The sequence below is a fragment of the Microcaecilia unicolor genome, chromosome 5 (genome assembly GCF_901765095.1).
Source record: "Microcaecilia unicolor chromosome 5, aMicUni1.1, whole genome shotgun sequence".
Lineage (NCBI taxonomy): Eukaryota > Metazoa > Chordata > Amphibia > Gymnophiona > Siphonopidae > Microcaecilia > Microcaecilia unicolor.
This window is the reverse complement of record NC_044035.1, coordinates 124,850,175-124,873,951: the sequence shown is the minus strand read 5'-3', so window position 1 is coordinate 124,873,951 and position 23,777 is coordinate 124,850,175. Positions and strand designations below refer to the sequence as shown.

General features: G+C 42.1%; 1 protein-coding gene across 2 annotated transcripts in view; it reads left to right on the top strand.

The window, feature by feature from the left end:
* The first annotated feature begins 2,736 nt into the window (after nucleotides 1-2,736).
* RASGEF1A (RasGEF domain family member 1A) overlaps nucleotides 2,737-23,777 on the top strand; it is a 57,083-nt gene continuing 36,042 nt past the window's right edge. Inside the window, exons 1-2 of one of the 2 annotated variants that reach the window (XM_030203259.1) lie at nucleotides 2,737-2,857; nucleotides 14,329-14,508. In XM_030203259.1, coding sequence (XP_030059119.1) covers nucleotides 2,834-2,857; nucleotides 14,329-14,508 — 204 coding nt within the window. In that variant the 5' untranslated portion in view covers nucleotides 2,737-2,833. The other variant, XM_030203260.1, reaches the window with a different exon arrangement.

Here is a 23,777-nt window from a genome sequence, read left to right as displayed (position 1 = left end):
GTGGTATTTCTGGTTGGCAGGTCAATAAGGTCTGTTTTCTCTCCAGGTGCCTCACCGTAAATGATTTATGAACAGTCGTGCAGATTTTGTTAATGGGACTCCCATTTAAGGGTGTCATTGAAGTTGTATAGATATGAACACCTTTACAATGGATGGATTTTGTATTTGCTTCTTTTCTGCCAATTACCCTTAAGGGTTTGGGGCTCAGCAGGTTGAGGGCCTGAATCCTCAGGGATTATGTCTTGAATACCTACTTGGTTGAAGGTATTTACCCAATCAATACTGGGGGTAGTTGACATCTGCCGTTAGTATTATGGTACGAAATTTGTTAGCATTCCTAATTTCTGTCATGTTCTGTCTCATCTTCCTGTCCAGGTGGATGGTAGTATATCTCCACTACAATACTCACAGGATAATGTCTCCAATGAGTTAGTTTTGTGCATATCATTACGGTAAAGAACTTCACTCTTAAATCAGGATATGTGGAGTATAATATCAGTCTCTCAAATTTTATTCTGTTGCTTGCTGTAGCACTTGCCTAATAACAAGAGAGCTTCCTGCTAGAGTCTGTAGAATATAATATACATAGTCAACGTATCAAGGTATGCTTGTAAGTCGTTTTAATTAGATCTGTGGCACCCAACATGATGAGAAATATTCTGTATCTTACATTATGTCCAGTTTCTGCATCAAGTTTTTTATTGGACAGAATGGGAATGTTCCAGATGATAACATACTCTTCATTTTCCATAATTCCACATATAGGATGCAATGTGTGTATGTTAGGGGGTGGGGGGGGGGGTGTTGCATGCAGAAAAAAGAAGACGGTGCCTTTTTCTAAATGTTTACATGTGTTTTAAATCCAATGTTTCTCAACCCTCTCCTGGGGCCACACCTAGCCAGATGGGTTTCCAGGATTACCACAATGAATATGCATGAGAGTTGAATACAGTGTGTCTCCAATTTAAGCTCATTTATGTCATGCATATTCATTGTGGTAATCTTGAAAACCAGACTGATTTGCTGGTGCCTCCAGGAGTGGGTTGAGAAGCACTGTTTTTAATTGATGTTGTGAGAAGAGAGACAGCTGTAAACAAAACAAAATTGAACATAATGGTGTTCATTTTCTTTCATTTCATTTACAAAATGAGACAAAATTAAATATAAAATGTTATTTAAATGAAAACACATCTCTAACCAAAATAATATTACATATTCAGAGGGGGTACTAAATCATAGACAGAACAGCTAACTTTCAAAAACAACTGGGAATTGCTAAACTGAAAACAAATTACGCCTTCCTTGGTCACAGTGAAGGTAGAGCAAGAGGGGACTGGCATGCACTTGTGTGCATAGTTTATTTAAAATAACACCCATATGTGCATATTGTTTCCAGCAGGTAGATGCCACAGAATTGCAGATGCCTTGCAGCAGGTGTAAATCTGTGTGCTTGCTTAATCCTGGGCTAATTTTTAAAAGGCATATAGTTGGAAAACAGGCACAACATATGTGTCTACCTGCTTTTGACAACCTAAGCACCCTTTTATTAAATTATCTTCAGTATGAACACTGATAAGCACAAAACAATTTTAATATTTAAAAATAATGGGGTCAATATTGAGCAACTTTTTAAACAAATAAAAAATCCCTTTGGTTAGACATATTTCAGCAGTACAATCCATAGGAACTAGCAGAAAGTTTAAGTTTGGATCCTGATTGACCCAATTAGAGAGCATAAGGCATTCTGCTTTTTATTTCATAACCCCTGCCGTTTGGAACTCTGCCTTTTACAATTTGCAACCACATATTTTTGAAATACTTAAATCTGTATTAAAAACTTGGGCTTTTTCAGCAGGCTTATGGTACATAATTGGTTAAACTCTGGTTGTGAAATTTTGTTTTAAGGACTCTGTCAGCGTGCTGTTTCATGTGGTTGACAATCTTTCCTATCAAGGAATTGTAGTTCTTTTAATTTTATGTATTTTAGCCTGTAAACTGCTTTGTTGATAATATTTGTTTAAAGCTAGAGCTGCTATTTATCCATTGCCACTTGGACAGGATAACTTTCACCTTCAGCAGCTGAATTTCTTAGCTGATCCCTTTTGCTTTGCAACTGTTACTTCTTTAATTTTTCTCTGAAATGTTTTTAATGTATTCGTTAATTTATTTATTTTTGCGCTCAAACACTTTATATATGTATTTCAAAGAAAACTTTATTACGCCTTTATATCCATTTATTTTTTTTTAGGGGGGTTGCTTTGAAACCCCTTTTGAAAGAGGAGAAAATTCAAGGGAAAATTTGAATCCAAATGTACATAAGGTTTGCTTTACATTATTTTCTGATCTTTGCGTGCTTGGTCCCACCATCACTCCCCGCTGAGCGTTAAGAAGAACACAATCAAAAACAAAAAACACACTTCCGTCCATAAGTCTTCTGCGGTAGCTGGAGCGCACAGTGCAGGCGCCTCTCAGCTGTCAAAGCGCATCGGTTCCGGGTCCGGGGGGAGGGGCCGCAGGGCGCCCGAACCTGCTTCTCCGCTTGCTCGTCCAAAAAAAGAAAAGAGGCGTGGCTTGGAGCGGAGGCGGGGCGAGGCCAGAGGCTTATAGATTGTAACTAGGGAGAGGGCGGTCGAGGCGTCTGTTTGAATCTGGAGCCGGGGGCTGACGTCAGCCGGGGCGGGGGAAAGCCGCGGGGCTTTGTTTTAGCTCCGACCGAGAAGCTCTGCACTTCAGACTTTGGCGGGAATGAGAGCTACGGCCAGAGGATTTTACTGTCAGCAGAGCAGTGGATGCTTTCTTGCTGTGTGATTCTACGAGAAGTCTACGCCTCTTTATGTACATAGTGCAAACGATGAGGGTGAGGAATCCTGCGCTTGGTTGCCTTGATGATTTTGTATTAAAAAGGGAATGTGTTGGGGAAAATTCTGTATGTGTGAGCAACAGCAAATAACTTTAATGAAGAAGCGTCTTCGTAACCCTAGAGAAATAGAATGAATAGTACTTTAAGAGACTTCTGATCGCAAAGAATGGGCATTGATCGGAAGGAACTGTAACGTTCTTCGCAGCTTCTGAGCATGAAGAATTGATCCTGTCGGTTAAGTTACAGTCTGCGGCGTGCATTTCTTTGGCATTGTGGCTATGAGTAAAATGTATTTCTCTTGGACTCTGGATACAGATTTGCGTGGGTGATTTGAATAGCAGAGGTATGCTGCCTGTGACCTGTTTACAATACGAAACGACATATATATTTTAAATCTGTTTAAATCTAACACACATTGCGCTACTACTGAGAGCAAAGGTGTGAGCTCAATCCAAATAAATAAAAACCAGATAAGGTTAAACGGGTAAGCGAATTTGAATGAATAAACGCAAACAAATAAAGGACAGTACACATCCTCTCATCTAGCCTTAGAGGTGTATTTTGCCAAATTTCGGTCCCAGATGTTGTCATTTTCAGTAATATCACCATCTCACCTTATGGTTTTTGGAAGAGTAGCCCAGCCCTCCGGGTGTTTTGGATTCTTACAGTTTTGGGAGTCGCATACATCCTTTTGAACCGGAGACTTAAATTTACTACTGAATCGATAGGATAAAATCCATTTGAGCCCAAATATCTCTCTTTTCTTTAGAGAATGTTTTTTCCAACAGATAACGTCGTTTTCTAGCTGCACTTCCTTCTAAAGGCAGGCATTGAAGAGGAGGCAGGGTTTAAGTTCTGCTTTTTCATGCAGCTCGTGAAGAAGCAGTAGGGACGAGAGTTGGCAGATTAGCATTTAGTATAGAAAAAAAAAAATCTCAAATTGAACTGCTATTTGCAAACAAAAAAAAATAGAGAAACTGTATAGGAAAGAAAGCATGGCTAGTGGTTAGATCTATATGAGAACTACTATCAAAAGCAGTGTTAAAATCCCACCGATGCTTCTTGTGATTTTTAAACCAGTCACTTTGTCATTGCCCGAGGTACCCACTTGGGATTATTTACTCCGGGGTATTGACTCACTGCACTGGAGTGCAAATAATGTTGTAAGCTATTTGGATAGATGGACAATCGGATTCATATTTGGGGAGAAAAGTTTTTCCTCTGATTTGTGGCCAGATTTAACTGTGAGGTTCCTGTGGATATTCGTTTTGAATGAGTTTGCTTTAGTGTTACTGTATCAAAGACTGCGATAGAAAGTGCAAGTTTGCTAATGCAGGGTGGAGAGGGATGTTGAAATAAACCAGTGCAGCCTGTTTTAATGTACAACAGGAAGCTGATTAAATAAAGAATAGTTCCTCCACAGGGGGAAAAAAAGGCAGGTGTGAAGAAAAGTTCACAGCATTGTCTATTGAGTTAGTCCATGAGAATTCTTTAGATTAAAAGGTTGATAAAAAAAAATACCTTTTTTTTAAGGATACAGAAAAAAACAGATAATAGCCATTTTGTTTAATTTGTCAAATTACCACTGCCCTTCCTCAACAGAGGTTTTACAAGGTTACTTCTGGTCATTTGCAACAGAATACCTTACCTTGCCCTCCTTGAGAATTCACTTCTCTACAGTCACCTCTCAGGATGCACTGATAGCCTGACCTTGTCAGGTTGCAGAAATTGTACAGTGCTGGGCCTGGCTAGTGCCTGAATGGGAGACCACCAGGGGAGACCTCCTGAGCTGCAGGAGGCAATGACTAACCACTGCAGCCTCTTGCCAGCATTGCTAGCCACTATGGTGGGCTGTAACCAGCGAGTCCTTGAAATTTTGTTTAGAAAATAGATTTTCCTTAAACCCTCTGCAAAATTTTGCCTTCTAGAGACAAACAGAATACAGACTGGATTTTAAAACACGGTTTAGGCTGATGGACAGAAAGCAGTCTGAAAGAAAGGCAGTCTGAGGTGCTGACTTTTCACAAAGCATCGCTCCCTTCCTTCATTGCTATCCTGGCAGGATAGTGTATCTTAGAACGTGACTGGAAAAGTTGTAGAATGTGTAATAAGGAATCCAGTGCCTCTTTCTGACTACAACAAAAACACTGCTGCGTGTCAGGTGTAAACGTGCTTCAGGCGAATGACATATTTTGTAAACTGTGGTTGTCATGTTGTGTTTCTGATTGGAACCAAGTTTATTATTTAGACATCCGGTCATTAGATGCAGCATGTCATGGTGGGAGGGGAAGTTTCCAGGGTTCAGTGCAGTTTATATTCGAAACACATTGTTCATCTCATTAGTATTTTAACAATTAACATTAATTGACTTGTGTTAAAAGGTTATTTAAAGAAAATATATTGCTACTTTCTCTACATGACAGATAATGTGTTGTGTGACACCTGTTGTATAGCCAGGAGGATTTCTTATCATTCTAGTTTTGGTGATTGTGTGAATGTGCTCTCCTTGCAAACATCTCCTGTTGCTTCTGTGCTCCCCGTTAACTGCTGCTTCCCACTTTTTCATGACAGGGTAAGGGGAAATGGTTCTGACCCACTATGTTTTTTTTTAACTCTTTAGTAAAATGTTATGAAATTAAACTTTATGGTGTTACCATGCAGAAGAAAAAACTTCCATTAACTCCCTCTAACTTTTCTTCAAAGCTCTACAGGGGGAAATATTGTTACTGAAATTTTTATTTTGACATCATTATGGAAAAGTCAGCACTTTTCTTGAATTTCTAGAAAGTACTAGGTAGAAAACTGGCAGAGCGCTCATAAAAGCACATTTCTGAAGTCTTAGATATAAAAGTTGTCCAACCCCCTCCCCCCCCTCACACACTCACACACACACACACAGTATTTTGAATGTTTGCTGGATGTAAGTTTTTTTGTTGTTGTTATCAATAGAAATCAAACAAAATAAAACATGGAAAAGAAAATAAGATGATACCTTTTTTATTGGACATAACTTAATACATTTCTTGATTAGCTTTCGAAGGTTGCCCTTCTTCGTCAGATCGGAAATAAGCAAATGTGCTAGCTGACAGTGTATATAAGTGAAAACATTCAAGCATTACTATGATAGTCTGACAGGGTGGGAGGATGGGGGTGGGTCAGAGGTATGCATGGGGACATCAAAGCATATCATTGATATTCTAACAGGATGGGTGTGGGTAGGTGAGGGGAGGGTGATCAACAGAGACATACAGTTTTATGGTTTATAATGGGCTAGGAACCCAGGTCCTTGTTAAGTCCTTTCTGTTGGGTGTTAAAATATTCAATCATTCTGACTTCAAAGGTCTTACGTTCTTGTATGGTTTTAAAGTTACCTTTCAGTATTCTCACTGTGAAATCACTGATACAGTGTCCTGGTTCTGTGAAGTGCTGTCCCACCGGGGTGGGGGCCCTACTGGCTGTATTGTTCATGTGATGTCTATGTAAATCGAATCTTGTCTTAAGCATCTGGCCTGTTTCTCCAATATAGCATCCTTCGTTACATTTTTTACACTGAATGATATATACCACATTGGAAGATGAGCAAGTGAAAGATCCCTTTATGTTGAATATCTTTCCTTTGTGGATGACTTTGGGGTCCTGTGAAATATTTTGGCATAGTTTGCAACTGGATAAATTACAGGGAAGTGTGCCCTTCTGTTCCTTTTCAGTCTGTGATGGAAGTTTACTTCTGATTAGCTTGTGTTTTAAATTGGGTGGCTGTCGTAATGTTTTGTTGTTTTGTTGTTGTAATGAACAGGAAGCAGGGGTGGACTGACAATTTGGGCAGCTGGGAAGTACCCAAGGGTAGCTGGGAAATACCCAAAGACCCAGAGGGTCTAGGGAACCCAGAGGTTCTTCCCGGTTGCCCACCATAGCACACTGCAGCCCTCCGCGGTCCCATCTTGAAGGGCCTGGTGATCTAGTGGCCTCTGCAGGGGCAGGAAAGAATCCCACTCTTTCCTGCCAGCTGCTACTACTCTGCATGGCAGCGCTGGTGCCACCGTGTTTTAAAAATGGCTGCCGTGAATTCCAAGACCTGTGAGACTACCGCGGTAAGTCTCGGTAGCCATTTGAAAAACACGGCGGAGAGTGGGGCTCTCTCTTGCCCTTGAAGAAGCCACTAGACCACCAGGCTCCTCAAGGTAGGACCGGGGAAGGCGGCAGTGGTGTGGGAGGGGGGTGGCAGTGGGGCGGTGGGCAGTGCCTAAGGGGGGCTCCAATGACCTTTACTGCCCAGGGGCCCTGACCACTGTCAGTCTGCCCCTGATGGAGAGTACTGGGTGTAGGAAAGAAGCAGTAGTTTGAACAGACATAAAAGACAAACCTATGTGGATAGTTGCTGAAGAGAAGGAGATTGGACTGGCTTCTAGTACTGTGTTTGCTGTGCAGTGAGCGGTCCTTAACCGTAACCAACTTGTATATCTGCCATGAACAAGCGTAAAGAGAGGAATAAGGGGATGTAGCATTCTCTTTGCCAAACAAATGAAACCTCAAGCAATAAGGTGAGTTTATAACAGGTTGCCTAGGTTGCAAGTGCAAGTAGGCTGGGCCTATTTTTGAAAAACACCTAGACACCTATGTGTCTTGATAAAATCTTGCACAAAAGCTGCAGGAATCATGGCTAAATTGAGGCTGTGGACATTTATAGCAGCTTGGAGGGCAGGTAAAATACATGCAAATGCGTATATTTTATAAATTGATTTCCAGCATAGGTGAATGCTAGAATGCACCCCCCCCCCTTACCTCTAAATGAGCAATGCATAGTAACATTTGTTTTGTAGCTGCTCACATACAAATGCTTCTGCTCACATATAGATGCTTCAACTTTGACTTAATTTGCAATATTATACTACACCACTTTACTCAATATTATATAAGAAAAGGAAGCTTCTCCTACAGGTTTCTCTATGGGCTGTGTCTTTAAACTAGTTGAGATTCACTTTAAAATACAAATCAGTCTGTAGGGCTCTGACAGCTGAATGTCATTTGTTTTTTGGCTTTGCAGGGCAGCAGTACTTGTTAACATTAGACATGATGTTAGCTCTTCCCTGCTGAAATAGCAAAGGTGCATGCCTGGCTGTCCAAGCCCCTTTTATGAGACAGAAAAGAAAAACAGGGAGAGAAATCTGTCTTGCATTTAGTCTCCATTCTTAATTAGTCAGGAAATGAAAATACATTGTGGGATGTGCTGCATTTTGGCTGCCTGTTACATAAAATCACATCACCTGGCTGTGCTTTGGGGACATGTTGCCCATAAGTCAACTGGTGCATCTGCCTGAACAACAAGCACAGAGGGAGGGGTCAGGTGTTCTCTCCACAAGACAAATGACTTCTCAGATGCTAAGCATACTTTCCCTAGAGGGGACTGGCAAGACACCAGCCTGTTTGCTTGCAGTTCTGAGCTACATATAGCAAGATGTTTTGTTTTTCTAAGGAGAAACCAAGTTGCGGCCTTTGCTCTTTGTTTTAAACCTGAGTTTAAAACAGTCCAGGAACCTAAGGCCTTTGAAGTCAAAATGATGAAATATTTTGACACCCACCAGACAGGACTTAACAAAGATCTGGGTTTTCTAGCCCATTATAAACCACAAAATTTTACTGCTTTGTCTCCCTCTTATCAACCATTCATCTCTCCCTGTCTCTCATCTACCCAGCTCTCCCCTTTTCTCACCTAATCCCCCCCTCCCACCCTTTTCCTGTGAGACTGTCATTAGAATGCTTTCGTGTTTCACTTATATGTACTGATATTTGTCAACATTTGCTTATTTCTGATCTGAAGAAGGGTTACCTTTGAAAGCTAATTAAAAAAAAATTATTTAGTCCAATAATAAAGGTATCACCTTATTTTCTTTTCTGTTTTGTTTTATTTATTACCTTTAAAAGTGGACTAACATAATAGCTACCACATCAATTAAACCTGAGTTTGTAAGTGCTATATCATGTTATATCAGCTAGCAAAGCAAAGATCTGTCCCTTGACTAATTTTTATGGCTTACTATTGTAGCACTGTATTAAAATCCGAAGATATCATTGTTGTGCCTGATCTGAAGCACATGATTGAATCAGGGATCTAGAAATGCCTTGCTTTACTGATGCATAGTACATGATTGAAATGTGTAAGCAATCAAATACCCAAATACCTATTTAAAAGTAAAATCCTGAGCTTTACCTCGGGTGCTACTGACAGTCAGTAAATAAATCTCCTCTGTGGGGAGTTAACAATCAGTTATAAGCTCAAGAAAAGTTTTGTTTGGCTCCAAACAGGGTGGAATGTAACTTTACTGGTCAGAATTTTTACGTTAATTTCTTTACTTTGGAAGATGTCCTCATGAAATCCCCAAACTCAGATAAGAAGCTCCGAGGGCTTGTTTTCCTAAGCTATTTTCCCATAGATACAGAATGGATTCTGGGCTCTGTTTTACCCTGGCCTTCAATTGTAGAGCCAGCGTCAGTGGGGGATTATTGTTTCACATGAAAATCACCGGGTCCTTATGGTATTAAAAGAATTCCAGAAAGAATGCTGTAACTTGGTGAGGCATCAAACATGAATGCAACAGCAAAGAGCTAATGAGGCTGCACATTAATTAAAATGAGTCTGGCAATTTTGTAAAGTTACAGAATGTACTAGAAACTGGATAATTTGGGAATTATATTTAGCACTTGCATCATCATTCGGCGAGAGAAACTGTGACGACATCAACACTTCTCCCTCCAGACTTGCTATTTTTAAGGTAGATTCCTCAGATGGGTCTGGAATGTTCCTGCATAACAAGTTACATAATGGGGTTCACCAAATTGTGTATCATTATGAACAATTTCTTGTCCTGCTGGAACAGGTGGAGATCCAGGTTGTCTGCATCCCATTGTGGTGAATGGGATGCATTCCATTTCGACAGTATATGGTAACATACATTTACAAGTGTACATTGTAAATTAGCTTTTCATGTAGTGTTAAACACTAATTTGTGGTGAGTAAGTAAGTGTACCTCCTGGCTAAACACAACCTTGGTGTTGTATACTTATCAAATTTGTCACTTTAGTTATGTTACATTTCTTTAGTGATTGGTGTTCCTGCCACCTCAATTTTGAAGCTGAAGTGTTTCCAGAAATTGATGTTTTCTTGTGCTGTGGGTGAGAAAAGGATAGCATTACATATGGGTGCCCACCTACCGGTCATTAATGCTGACATGTTTTTCTGAGAAAAGCACTGGACATTCTGTTTCTGCTGGAGGCCATGTGCCAGAAGCAAGAATTATAGATAACATGAGCAATTTGGAAAGCCAGCCCTCTTCCCTTTGAGAGGCAAGGAAAGTTCTCTTATTTGTTTAGCAGTGGCTCCTAATTGTCATCCCGGAAGACTTATGGTTAAGATAGCTGTCCAACTGAATAAACACTGAATATGAGAGTCGGGTATAAATGTCTGGTACCCCTTTAGTCAGAAGTCTTAATGTGCATTCAGTCTTGAAAACTATGCAGTGTGACATTGGAGCGAGCTAGCTGAAGTAAACTCTCTTTAATTGTTGCAGGTCAGACCTTGTGCTTTGCTTATATTTCCTTGAACATACCAGATTGACTAGATCAGACACAACAAGGCTTGTGTTATTTTAATGGTTTGTAATTATTTGGCATTGCAAACTCGAGTCCCATTCCCTCAGTACACTAATGTAACAGACATGCATGCAGTCACTTACAGGAACGTGATCAAATGAATTGACTCTGTGTTTAGCAGCATGACAGCTGCAGAGGTGAAAAAGGAAAACTGAATTACCTAATTTGTAGATTGATAAAGAGGCAGGGGAAGATGGTGATTCTACCAAGGTCACACCCAGCCAGTGAGAGGATGACATAAGCAGGCCTGGGGGCAAGGGTATTAGGCACTCTAGGTGAACCTTCAGCCTGGTGTCCTTCTCAATTAACCTTTAGGCCCTGGCCTCCCCTTCTTTCCCCTGAGTTTAACATAATTAAATTCAACTATCATAATCATACCGGCATCACCCCTCCCAGGTTGTGTGTAAAAATACATGCCAAGGTTACATTCATTAGAATGATGGTGCCAAAAAAACAACAAGGCAAACAATCTGCAAACTCCAATGTAGACAACAAGACAGCAGATACAAAACGGAAGAATGTTCAAAAATGTATTGATGATGTCAATAAGTCTGGTATTTGACATCATCAATAAATTTTTGAACCTTCTTGCGTTTTGTATCTGCTGTTTTGTTGTCTACGTTAGAATGATGGTGTACATGTACACACGTAAATTCTATTCTGTAAATACGTGTGTATCTTGCATACCAGGTGGGTGTACATATAGGTGGAGTCTGGGCAGACCCTAGGCAGGACTCACACTTGTATGTTTAACTCATAATTATTAACAATGGCCATTGAAAATGTACTCCAGCTATACATCCATACTCATATTATGGAAATGCTGAAATCTCAACCAAAATTTCAATAAATCTCATGCCTATGTATAAAAATGTCCTCAGCTGTGCCATCAATAGTCCAGTCTCATGCCATCAAGTCTTATGCACACACTTTGTCATTGGTCTCTTTGTGTACTAATAACTTTTCTTATATTGCTTCTCTTATAAGGCTTTATCCATACTGCAAACCAGCTATTTAGATATTATGTGCACTTACCTTTGTCTGTTCAGGGGCAAATTGTCCGACATGATTCATGTTTCGCAACTGCTTTTTCAAAGACGGACCCCCTCATGCTTAGCCAGACACCATTTGCCGACTGCTTTGCTGTGTAATAGCTAAGCATGAGGGGGTCCATCCTTGAAAAAGCAGTTGGAAAACATGAGTCATGTCGGACAATTAGCCCCTGAGCTGACAAAAGATAAGTGCACAAAGTAGTTGGTTTGGAGAATGGATAAAGCCTTATAAGAGAAGCAATGTAAGATAACTTTTAATTTTATGCACGTAGACACACACCACCACCTCTATTGATAGCATAAGTGCACGCAATTAATTTATAGGCCTTATTTTCACTCTTACGCTAGTAATCAGCAAATAAAAGTAGGCGCCTACATACCTTCATAGAGTAAACTCTTACCAAGCACCCTGTTATAGAATTACCCCTATACATGGGCCATAGTACTTTTTAATATTAAACTTTGCCCTTGTTATGACCACTGTTCCCTCTAAGCTGGTCCTCCAGCTACAGTCCTGCCAGTGGGGGGTGCTGTTTCACTATTACATTTTCAATAGTGAGGGACAGGCAAGCTCCAAGGAACCTGCCTGTCCCTAGTGATTGAGAACACAATATTGAAGCACCTCCACCCACTGGCAGCCATGCAGTTGGAGGACTCCCGCTCAGCTTAGAGGAAACAGTGGTTATGGCCCAGGTAAATAGCTATCAGGCTTATTTTTAAAGAGAAGGACGCCCATCTTTCGACACAAATCGCAAGATGGGCGTCCTTCTCATAGGGTCGCCCAAATTGGTATAATGGAAAGCCGATTTTGGGCGTCCCCAACTGCTTTCCGTCGCGGGGATGACCAAAGTTCCCAGGGGCGTGTCAGAGGTGTAGCAAAGGCGAGACTTTGGCATGCCTAACACATGGGTGTCCTCGACCCATAATGGAAAAAAAAGGGCATCCCTGATGAACACTTGGATGACTTTACCTGGTCCTTTTTTTCTTATGACCAAGGCACAAAAAGGTGCCCAAACTGACCAGATGATCACCCGAGGGAACCAGGGATAATCTCCCCTTACTTCCCCAGTGGTCAGTAACCCCCCCCCACCCTTAAAAAAATTTTTTTAAATATTTTTTGCCAGCCACTATGCCAGCCTCAAATACATACCCAGCTCCATGACAGCAGTATGCAGGTCCCTGGAGCAGTTTTAGTGGGTGCAGTGCTCTTCAGGCAGGCGGACCCAGGCCCATCCCCCCCCCACCTGTTACACTTGTGGTGGTAAATATGAGCCCTTCAAAACCCACCAGAAATCCACTGTACCCACATCTAGGTGCCCCCCTTCACCCATAAGGGCTATGGTAGTGTTGTACAGTTGTGGGTAGTGGGTTTTGGGGAATCAGCATATAAAGTAAGGGAGCTATGTACCTGGGAGCTTTTTCTGAAGTCCACTGCAGTGACCCATAGGGTGCCCAGTTGGTGTCCTGGCATGTCAGGGGGACCAGTGCACTACGAATGCTGGCTCCTTCCATGACCAAAGGGCTTGCATTTGGTTGTTTCTGAGATGTGCGTCCTTAGTTTCCATTATCGCTGAAAATCAGAAACAACCAAGTCTAAGGACAACCATCTTTAGGGACGACCTAAATTTCAAGATTTGGGAGTCCCCGACCGTATTATGAAAACGAAAGATGGACGCCCATCTTGTTTCGATAATACATGTTTCCCCGCCCCTTCACGGGGACGTCCTGCGAGGACGTCCTCAGGAAAACTTGGGCGCCCCTTTCGATTATGCCCTTCCAAGTATTGTAGAAAATGCCTACCCTCTCTGCAAGTATGTTTGTGCTGATGATTCTTTCAGTTTATGAGCTGCCAGGATTGTTTTGCTTTGACTTTGCCTGCTATTTGTCACCCCCTCAGAAGCTGCCACCTTAGGTGTCCACCTAATCTGCCTAATGATTAAGCTGACCTTGGGCATAAGAAGATGAGAATCCTTAGACCATGCTCTGTACTCAGAGCTGTCTTGCCCTTTTTTATGTGATAAAAGTGCTTTGGGTCAGGATATAGATCAAATTACTCATTTGCCTTTAGAGCAGGGGTTCTCGGCTGAGTCCTTGGGACACAGCTGGTCAGGTTTTCCGAAGATCCACAATGGATGTGTATGAAATAGCTTTGCAGTCAATGGAGAGAGCACATTCAAGCTTATTTCACGCAAATTCATTGTGTATATCCTGAAAACCTGACCAGCTGGGTGCGTCCCAAGGACTGAACTGAGAACCGTCTTCAAGGTAAGATCCTCTCATTTCTAGAAGTAAGTTCCCCACCATACCAATATGTAAAGTTACAAAAACCCAAATATGCTAAAAGAAATGTCTTTGCCCTATTAATACATAACTTTTTTCCATTCCAGTAATCATCAATAATAAATGACCAATCTATTCTCTTGGAGCTGTTTAAATAGTCAAGTTTTGCTTTACAGGTCTCATTTTCAGAATTGATCCCACTTGTAAAAACAGAAGAGGGACATTGCTATCCAGCACAATCTGTTATCCCGCAGACTGTAGAAATGTCAGCTTTCCAAGTGAAGCACTGGAGAGCTGCTTTGAAATGTTCCTTTTCAGTACACTCAAAGCCTTGTTGATGTAAAACTTCAGAATCATGGATATGGCAGAATTTGATTCAAAATGTTGATTTTACTGCAACATAATGGTCTCCTTGTGTGATTATGTGCACTGAAAAATTGAGTCTTCCACAGGGGATTAGCTGATGAAATCTCCTTTTTTCTGCTGCAGGAAACTATGCCCCAGACTCCAATATTTCCCAGCATGCTTGGTTCCAGTTGTAGTGGACAGGTGCAGCCAGATATGGGGGAGCAGTGTGCTGACCTGGTTTATCAGGATGGGAGTCTGGTCTCTGGATCATTGGAAGCTTTAATTGAACGGCTCGTGCCAACTGTGGACTATTATCCAGATGTAAGTAACTTATTTCTTTGCCTTTTGAGGTAGCATAGGATCAGTGTACATGTGATTGTCAGTCAGGGGGTGTCCAACCTCAGTTCTCAAGGACTGCAACCCAGTTGGGTTTTCAGGATTTCCCTAATGAATATGTATGAGATCTATTTGTATGCACTACTCCATGCATATTCATTGGGGAAATCCTGAAACCTTGACTGGGTGGGGGCCGAGGTTAGACACCCCTGGTCTAGTCGATATCTGAAATTTGGGATAGATGATACAATACTAGGCACCCAATGGTGGTTATTTCAGAACTCCTATTCACAATTTGGATGTGTGTAAACCATCATTTAGATGTGTGTATTGCATACAAGTTTAAATACTGATTTTAGAAAGCCAGGATATGCATGTCTAAATCATAAATATGTCCATATGGCGAGGGGGTGTGTTTTGGGTGGAACTAATATAAATCTGCATTCCCCATTTCAGAAGAAGAATTCATCAGGATTTGCAGCTTCTTCCGGAAATATTTAGGTTATTTGAAGGTGCTTGCTTTGTGCAGCACTCCACTGGAGGGATCAGAGGAGGGCATCCCATAATCCACAAGCTTTTTTTTTCTTCTCCCTTGAAAGCGATACTAACAAATTATATCATGCTCTGTGAGAGCTTGGGGAAACACATGTAGGTTTCTCAAATGGCTGATATAAACATGCATGCTCTGAAATAACAAGGCAACCAGAGGGAATCCAAAAACCAAGAAAACGAAAAAGAACCAAAGGAGAGCACCATGGGCCTCCACGTGTGGGTGAACATCAAATCTTTAATATAGGACCCAACACAGGCCTTGGTTTTGCATAGTGCCTGAGTAATGCAACTCGGATGAGATACTATCAAGAGCCCTTGATAAGTGATCGCCAGTAATTGTGTGGTGATCGCCTTATCAAAGGCTCTTGATAGTATCTATTCAAGTTGTATTACCAAGGCTGACCCTTGACACAGGCCTATGCTGAAACACAGCCTGTGTCGGATCCTACATTAAAGATTTGATTTTCCCCACTTTTGGAGGCCCATGGTGCTTTCTTTGGTCTGAAATACTGACATATGTGTTTATGCCGGCACATTGATATATATGTTGCTGTGTTGGCCCCATTGATGTTTTTTTAGATTTTACACTTGGATGTTCCTTCCATATGTAGTTGGTGCATACACACCCATTCCTGCATGTATTTTAGAACATGCTCTACATCAGCAGAGCTTATTCGAAAATACCAACGAAACTGACATGCCCCAACCTGGATGTCATAATTCCTATTTCTATGTTCTACCTAAAATGGATCTTCCTATATTTTTGCTGTGCCTAAAAGTTTAAACATCACTATTCTGTGCAAACTGGTGGGATAACATGTTCCCTGAAGTAGAAGTGTCCTGTTTTGAAAACCTATGAAGCCGTGAGAAATTGTCAGGGGAGTACTACAGTTCCTGGAATCTGCTCTTTCCTAATGCAGCCAAGATTAGTTAGCAACTGTTTTCTGCCCTAGATAAATAAATCCGATCAGCTATAATTGCATGACTTGTTTTATGTAGTCTTTTGTCGCAAAGGACAAAAGAGTTTAATCAAATTCATCTCCTTGGCTCATTTTGACTGCTTACTGCTGGCTACAGTCTTGTTTTCTGCAATAACTTTTTGCACAGAGGCAATATTTTATGACCACAATTCCCTGCTGTCCAGAGCCAACAGCTATGTTGGAACATAAACTAATGTTTGGTCTTTATTTTAGGAAGACATGAGAATTTGGCCTGTGATCGTTACGTGACTGTTTCACTTATATTTGAAGTAAAAGTTGAACTTCTTGCTGACTGTGAGGTTGAATACTGTATTTTATTTATACAGGCACTGGACTATAGTGATGATGAATTTCATGTAAATATGGGTGGGGCAGTATAGATTGGATCATGAGAAGTCTTTCAGCTTAAGGTTGTTGGAACACATCCAGTCCTGGATGATGGTGATTAAATGGGGTGAAGTCTTCTGCTGAGGCATCATTCTCACTCCCTAGATTGAGGGGGACTGAGTCTTCCCGCATGAGGTCCTCTGCCTCAGGATTGTGATTGTAGTGTCTGGGCTACATGATTTAGAAAGGGATATAAAATGAGGGAAAATCTGTGGGTAGCTGCAAATGAAGGCTTGCAGTGCCATATCTCAGCCTTAGTTCCAGTTGATTTGGAAGACCAGAGGAGCAGGAGGAAACTTCTGACTTCTTCCACTTCCCCCTCTCCCTCCCCCCAAAAAACAAGTTCTTAAACTATTAAAGAATTGATAAATAGTAACATAGTAACATAGTAGATGACGGCAGAAAAAGACCTGCACGGTCCATCTAGTCTGCCCAACAAGATAAACTCATATGTGCTACTTCTTGTGTATACCTTACCTTGATTTGTATCTGTCATTTTCAGGACACAGACCGTAGAAGTCTTGCCCAGAACTAGCCCCACCACCCAAACACCAGCCCCGCCTCCCAATCTCGGCTAAGCTTCTGAGGATCCATTCCTTCTGCACAGGATTCCTTTATGTTTATCCCACGCATGCTTGAATTCCGCTACCGTTTTCATCTCCACCACCTCCTGTGTGTGTAAGTTATAGAATACTAGTACTCATGTGCATGATTGTTACAGTAACACGTGCAAGTACAGTATTTTATAACAGATGCACAACATGCGTAGCATTTAATTGCAAGGGGAGAGGTATGGGCAGGTCCCACAGTTTTGCCCATAACTTACAGAATATTGGCGGGAAAGTTTGAGACAGGAAAGGTTTGTTGGTCATAAGTTTAAATTTTGGCAAGAAAATCATTTTTTGGATTAATTTTAGTCTCCAGAGGGAGGGAAATTCTGTTGGTTGCATTCTTAAAACTCTGGGAGGGGGAGGAGGGATATGTTTGTTTACAGCACCTTTTTTGAAGATGAGCTGTTTGTCTTCATTGAGGTTGTGTGGGTGTCTTTGTCTCCACTGCCTCTTTGGTTCTTCTTGGCCATCTATGATCTTCGTTTTCAAGGATCTCTGTGTCATCAAATCAAATCATATGGCTAGATTTATTTTTTTCCCTATGAGAATTTAAAATTGTGGACAACAAACTTTTCCATCTCGATTTTTCCTGACAAAATTTGAAATTGCATCCAACAAACTTTCCACCTCAGTTTCCTGCCAAATTTTTCTTACGTTCTCAAGTTTAAACTGTTAATGAATTTTCCCACCTTCTAGAATCAAAACTGCTCCAAGGGAACCGCCCACCTCTAACCCCAGCCAATCAGGTTTGAGAACCTACTATATAAAGACACAGTATGATGGCTGAAACACTAGTTTCACTTTTCTGGACATAGCACAGCCCAGACAACCGCAATGATCACGACACCAGCCGTGGAAACTTAAGACAACAGCTGGCACAGATGTCTAATACCAGTGCCCGAACATAGGCCTGGCATTGAATAGCCAGATTAGACTCTGCTTGTGGTGGTCAATGACTTTAAAACTGCTGACTGCCATGGGCTGTATATTGGGAGGGGGGTGTAAACTATGTGCTTAAATTATGACCAGTGTTCCCACTATCAAAATTTCCCAAGAGAAGAAAATTCAAAATACTGAAATCAAGAGGCTCCTCAAATAACACTAACAGAAAATTATAATGTAGGTACGTGAACACTATGTAAATGTGAACTTAGAAATGAACGGCAGACCATCGATAGTAATAGTTCAATTGGCAGTGTTATTAAACTGCTCACAAATGCCTCTGCACCACCATATGAGTGACAAACCATCACACAGTATCAGTACTGTTCGGCTGTAAACTACTTCGTAGGTCTGCTGTTCTAAAGTACGATGTATTCAAAATATGTCCTCTATCAAGTATATTCATGCTGCCCAAATCATAAATGAGAAATGTGCTCCGAGCAAATCATGATAGAAATAAGCATGTTGCAAACACCGTCACTAGGCATGTGTCTGAAAAAGGTTGAAGAGCGTCTCGGTGCTGGCGTGGGTCCGTTGAGGTGCCTTGTTTTGGCGACTTCATCGGGTACCTTTTGTTTGAAGGAATTAGGACAGTTTGTAGATCCACTTACATAGTAACATAGTAGATGACAGCAGAAAAAGACCTGCACGGTCCATCCAGTCTGCCCAAGAAGATAAATGCATATGTGCTACTTTTTTATTTGTACTGTCCTCTTCAGGGCACAGACCGTATAAGTCTGGCCAGCCCTATCCCCGCCTCCCAACCACCAACCCCGGCACAGACTGTATAAGTCTGCCCAGCACTATCCTCGCCTCCCAACTACCAGTCCCGCCTCCCACCACCAGCTCTGGCACAGACCGTATAAGTCTGCCCAGCACTATCCCTGCCTCCTACCACCGACTCTGGCACAGACCGTATAAGTCTGCCCAGCACTGGTCCCGCCTCCCAACCACCAGCCCCGGCACAGACCATATATGTCTGCCCAGCACTAGCCCCGCCTCCCAACCACCAGCTCTGCCACCCATTCTAGGCTAAGCTCCTGAGGATCCCTTCCTTCTGCACAGGATTCCTTTATGTTTATCCCACGCATGTTTGAATTCCGTTACCATTTTCATCTCCACCACCTCCCGCGGGAGGGCAGTCCAAGCATCCACCACCCTCTCCGTGAAAAAATACTTCCTGACATTCTTCTTGAGTCTGCCCCCCTTCAATCTCATTTCATGCCCTCTCATTCTATCGCCTTCCCATCTCCGGAAAAGGTTTGTTTGCAGATTAATACCTTTCAAATATTTGAACGTCTGTATCATATCACCCCTGTTCCTCCTTTCCTCCAGGGTATACATGTTCAGGTTCGCAAGTCTCTCCTCATACGTCTTGTAACGCAAATCCCATACCATCCTCGTAGCTTTTCTTTGCACCGCTTCAATTCTTTTTACATCCTTAGCAAGATATGGCCTCCAAAACTGAACACAATACTCCAGGTGGGACCTCACCAACGACTTGTACAGGGGCATCAACACCTCTTTTCTTCTGCTGGTCACACCTCTCTCTATACAGCCTAGTAACCTTCTAGCTACGGCCACCGCCTTGTCACACTGTTTCATCGCCTTCAGATCCTCAGATACTATCACCCCAAGATCCCTCTCCCCATCCGTACCTAGCAGACTCTCACTGCCTTCAAGTCCCTGTTCATTTATGGGCAGCTCAATAACAGTGCTGATTGAGCTGCTATTGCTGATAGTCTCCCACTCATTCTTTGTTTATATAGTAGGGAGATTAAGTAGCATTCACCTGCATTATAATTTTCTGTTGGTGATATTTAAGGAGCCTTTCGACGTGACTGCACTCAGATGCTTCCCCAGAATATGCCTATGCTTGATTTGCATAAAAGTCAATGCTTCCTTGGCACCACACATTCTTTTTTTTGGAGGTAACCCATGGGATGGATAACTGTGTGAAAGCCCTTTTACATGCATAAAACAGGATTTTAAATGCAGAAAAAGTGTATCAAAGTCCCCCCCCCCCCCCCCCCCTTTGTGGTTGCAGTAAAGTAGCATCACATCACAATAGACACTGAAATTGAAAAAGATCCTATAGGAGGTGAGGCTGAACTATATTCTCATCTGTAGTCCTAGTTTCTCCAGAAAAGCTTATAGCACAGTTGGTGGTCACCGTTCATTACAAATTACTGCTGTCAGCATTTCTATCTGTTCTGCTGTTTTATGTGCATTGCTCCACTGAGCTGTTCATAAGGGCTTTGATTCTTTAAAATTCCTAAGCCCTGGAAATAACCAAATATCTGGAAATACTCAACCTTTGATGTGTGTGTGTGTGTGTGTGTGTGTGTGTGTGTATATATAGTTTTATTTTTATTTTTTTTATCATGTTGCTGAAAACTTTTGGGGGTGGCTCAGGGGATATTCAACTCTCTTTTGCAGAAATCTACTACAAAGCACATCTTTCAACTTTCTGGAATAGAGGCCTTGTTTAATATCAATTTACAATATATGGGGACCTGTTACTAAAGGGCATTAAGCCCTAACATGCACCTATCAAGCACTGGACTATTTTTGGGAGGGCAAGGGGCTTATTTTTCGGAACCTCCATGAAAATTTCATCATAGCTACTGTGTTTCTGAGAACAGTATGAGATGTTTGCATACATCAAGTTCAATAACATCTCAGTGTTGTGAGACTGTTTAAAAAAAAAAAAAAAACCTACTGCCACTATCCCTCAGAGGGCACTTTAAACACCTCCAAGACATACGAGGGAAATTCCAGTAAATTTCCATCTTGGATAAACCCAAGCACCGAATGACCTTTATTTGCCTTGTGTTGGGGGGGGGGGGGGGGCAGGCAGGAGCTGGTAGCTTTTCTCAAGCTCCCATTTAATCCTGACTGCATGCTTCTTTCTTCACATGGAGAGTGCCTTGCTCAAGAAGCAGCTTCTGGAGGTTAGGAATGGAATGTTTTCTGCTGTGTTCATGTCTAAGGAAGCATTTGGGTAAATATTCCACAAACAAAACGTTCCAGATTTGATCCATTGCAGCACGAGAAAGCGCCCTCCCCCCTTCCCCGTTCCCCAAACATTCCTCTCTATTTTTTAAGTAAGAAGACAGCACATTCTTGTGCCATTGAGCAACACTCTTCTTTCTCTGGTCTTGGATCTTTTTTTAATTGAAGATGTTGCCTAGCGACGTGCTTCGGCATTAAAGCTTGTCACCTCCTTTTTTTTCTCTTGTAATGCACAAACCTCTTTTATGCTGGGATAAGTCAGAATGCTGATATTTTTTTCCCTTGTTTCCCAGCACCCAATGGAGTTTGTGAGATACACAGTGGATGGACCGCCAACTCTCCCCATTACCTATAGTAGGATTTTTTTTTTGTTTTGTTTTTGACCTCTTACGTGGATAGTAATACTTCAGTCTTAAGAAGGACACATGGCTGTGCCCTGATCTAAGAGCTTGTTGCTGATAAAACGCTACTTGTTCACCCTTTTCAGATCCGAATGGTATGTCTCTGGTGCATACGTCTCTTGTGTATGGGATACATTGTCTTTCCCAAGCACATATGTCTGTCAAGGGTGAAACTAGTCCAGATTTCTAGAACATTGACATGCAAGTAAAGGTTTTTCCACCTAAAAAAACTAGAAAGAGGTTATTGAGAGAACTATTTTCCATATTTACTAAACTATATCATCAAGCTATATAGAGGAGACATTATCAGTGTGGACCACCTTTAAGATGTGTTATGTTACTGTTAACTCCGCTTATTAGTAACTAGGTCTCATTGCATAAAATGGGACCCGTGCTAAAATAGCACGAGTTAGTGGTAAAATGACACCTCTTAATGGTAGCCCATGTTGATAACGATGCCCCTTAAAAGTACCTGTAACCTCAATGGAAAAGTCAGATTATCTCAGAAGCAAAAGAAAATGGCATTCCCCGTTCTGGGGAAATCATTCAAAAAGAAAATTTGTACAAGCTGGCAGTACAGCAGTCTCTCACATATCTGATAGATAAGTGGACTTCTGTTGTGGTTTGTCTCTCATGCACTCGCTCTCCAGTCACATAGCAGTATATGGACCTACTTCAGTATAAAACAAAATTCGGTTTCAGATATGAATGAATTATTATTCTAAAAGCCCTTTTTCTTATGTTTAATGAACGAGAAGATCTTTAAAGAGGGCTGTATTTGTCACAGGTTGTAGCATAACTCATCAAGTTTGATGAGGGAGGATGTCAAAGCATTGTGGCATATTGTCTGAAGTTCTGACCGCAGACGTGTCTTCAGGCATGGTCAGCTCAAGAGTGCGAAAGAGACAATGAGAGTTGGAGTACGAGAAAATTAAACTATGCATGTCTTATCTTTTCTCAGGCCAGGATTCTGGGATATTATTACTACTACTTATTTCTAAAGCAAGGATGTCAAGCCAAAGGGGCTTTTTTCTCTCTTCATACCCCGCGGTTGTCTGAGTTGCTTTTCAGAGCTCCTGTGACTGACAGCAGTGATCTTGCCTCCAGTTCATTTTGCTGTCTTAGTGAAAGGCATTGTGGCTTTGTTCTCTCAAAAACTGGTGTAAAAGTTTACTGTATGGTTCATATCCTGCCAACAAATTAAGCATCTGAATTAACTTCATGGATTGATAGAATAGCACTATCACTTCCAGATGTTTTTCTGGGAATGTTTGTTCATAAGTTACTTTAGCATTTTCTCCTCCTCTACAGGGTGTGTCATCCTTTTTCCGTTTTGAATTTCCTTTTCCAGCTGTCCAAAGTTCAAAGCAAGTTACAAGCAGGTGCAGTAGCTATTTCCCTGTCTCAGAGGGCTTACAATTTAAAGGGTCAATAACACAACTTAATGTGGAATTTATGTATATTTTTATTAGTATTCTTTAACAGTGTGTCCCAAGTCCGTCCTAGAGTCTCCGCTTGCCAGTCAAGTTTTCCAGATAGCCACAATGAATATAAAACCTGACTGGCAAGGGGGACTCCACGCAGGGCTGCTGAGAGGAGAGGGCATGGGGGCAAGATTCCCCCAGGCCCGGCCACCAAAGGGGGCCCGGTGCCAGGGTGTATCTCTCTCCTGCTCCTGACGGGACCCAGGTGATCGCATCCCAACAGAAGCAGGAGAGAGATGACTCCAGTGTCGTTCCCCCCTTAGAGACTGGGGAGTAGTGGACACGGGGCTTCTGGGCCTCTGGCCTGTCTGGTAGGGGTGGATGTGACGTGAGGAGAAAAGCAGCTGCAGGGCAGGCAATGCGGCGGAGAACAGCGCTCGAGGAAGGCTTCTGCTAGCGGGGCTTGGGGACCCCCGCCAGCCAAGATATGTGGAGTTGCGGCGGTGGGCATGGAATTGGGGCAAAATGTGCCTCCCCAATTTTTGTAGTCTGGCTACATGGCAGTCCGTGGGGGGGGGGGGGGCGGGGAGCAGCAGCGGCGGTCCTGCCCCAGGTCCAGCTCAGTCTCAGGCCCTAACTCCAGGACAGAGTTGGGAATAAACACGCAGAAGTGCCTTGGTGCGTAAATGCAAAAGGGTGTTCACAGGGGCAGAGCATAGAGCGTTCACATGAGCAGGGCATGGGGGGGGGGGGGGGGCCCAACATTTACTCATGTAACTTCCAGAATAGGTTCTGTGCTAAAGTGCAGCATTTAGGCACTAACTTTGACAGCAGCTGTAGACCTGGTATAAGTGGCTGCACCTGGGACATTATTGCTGATTTATGTGAGTATTCTGGAAAAAATTATGAATGTAGTTACCGTTATACAATTCACGCTCTACC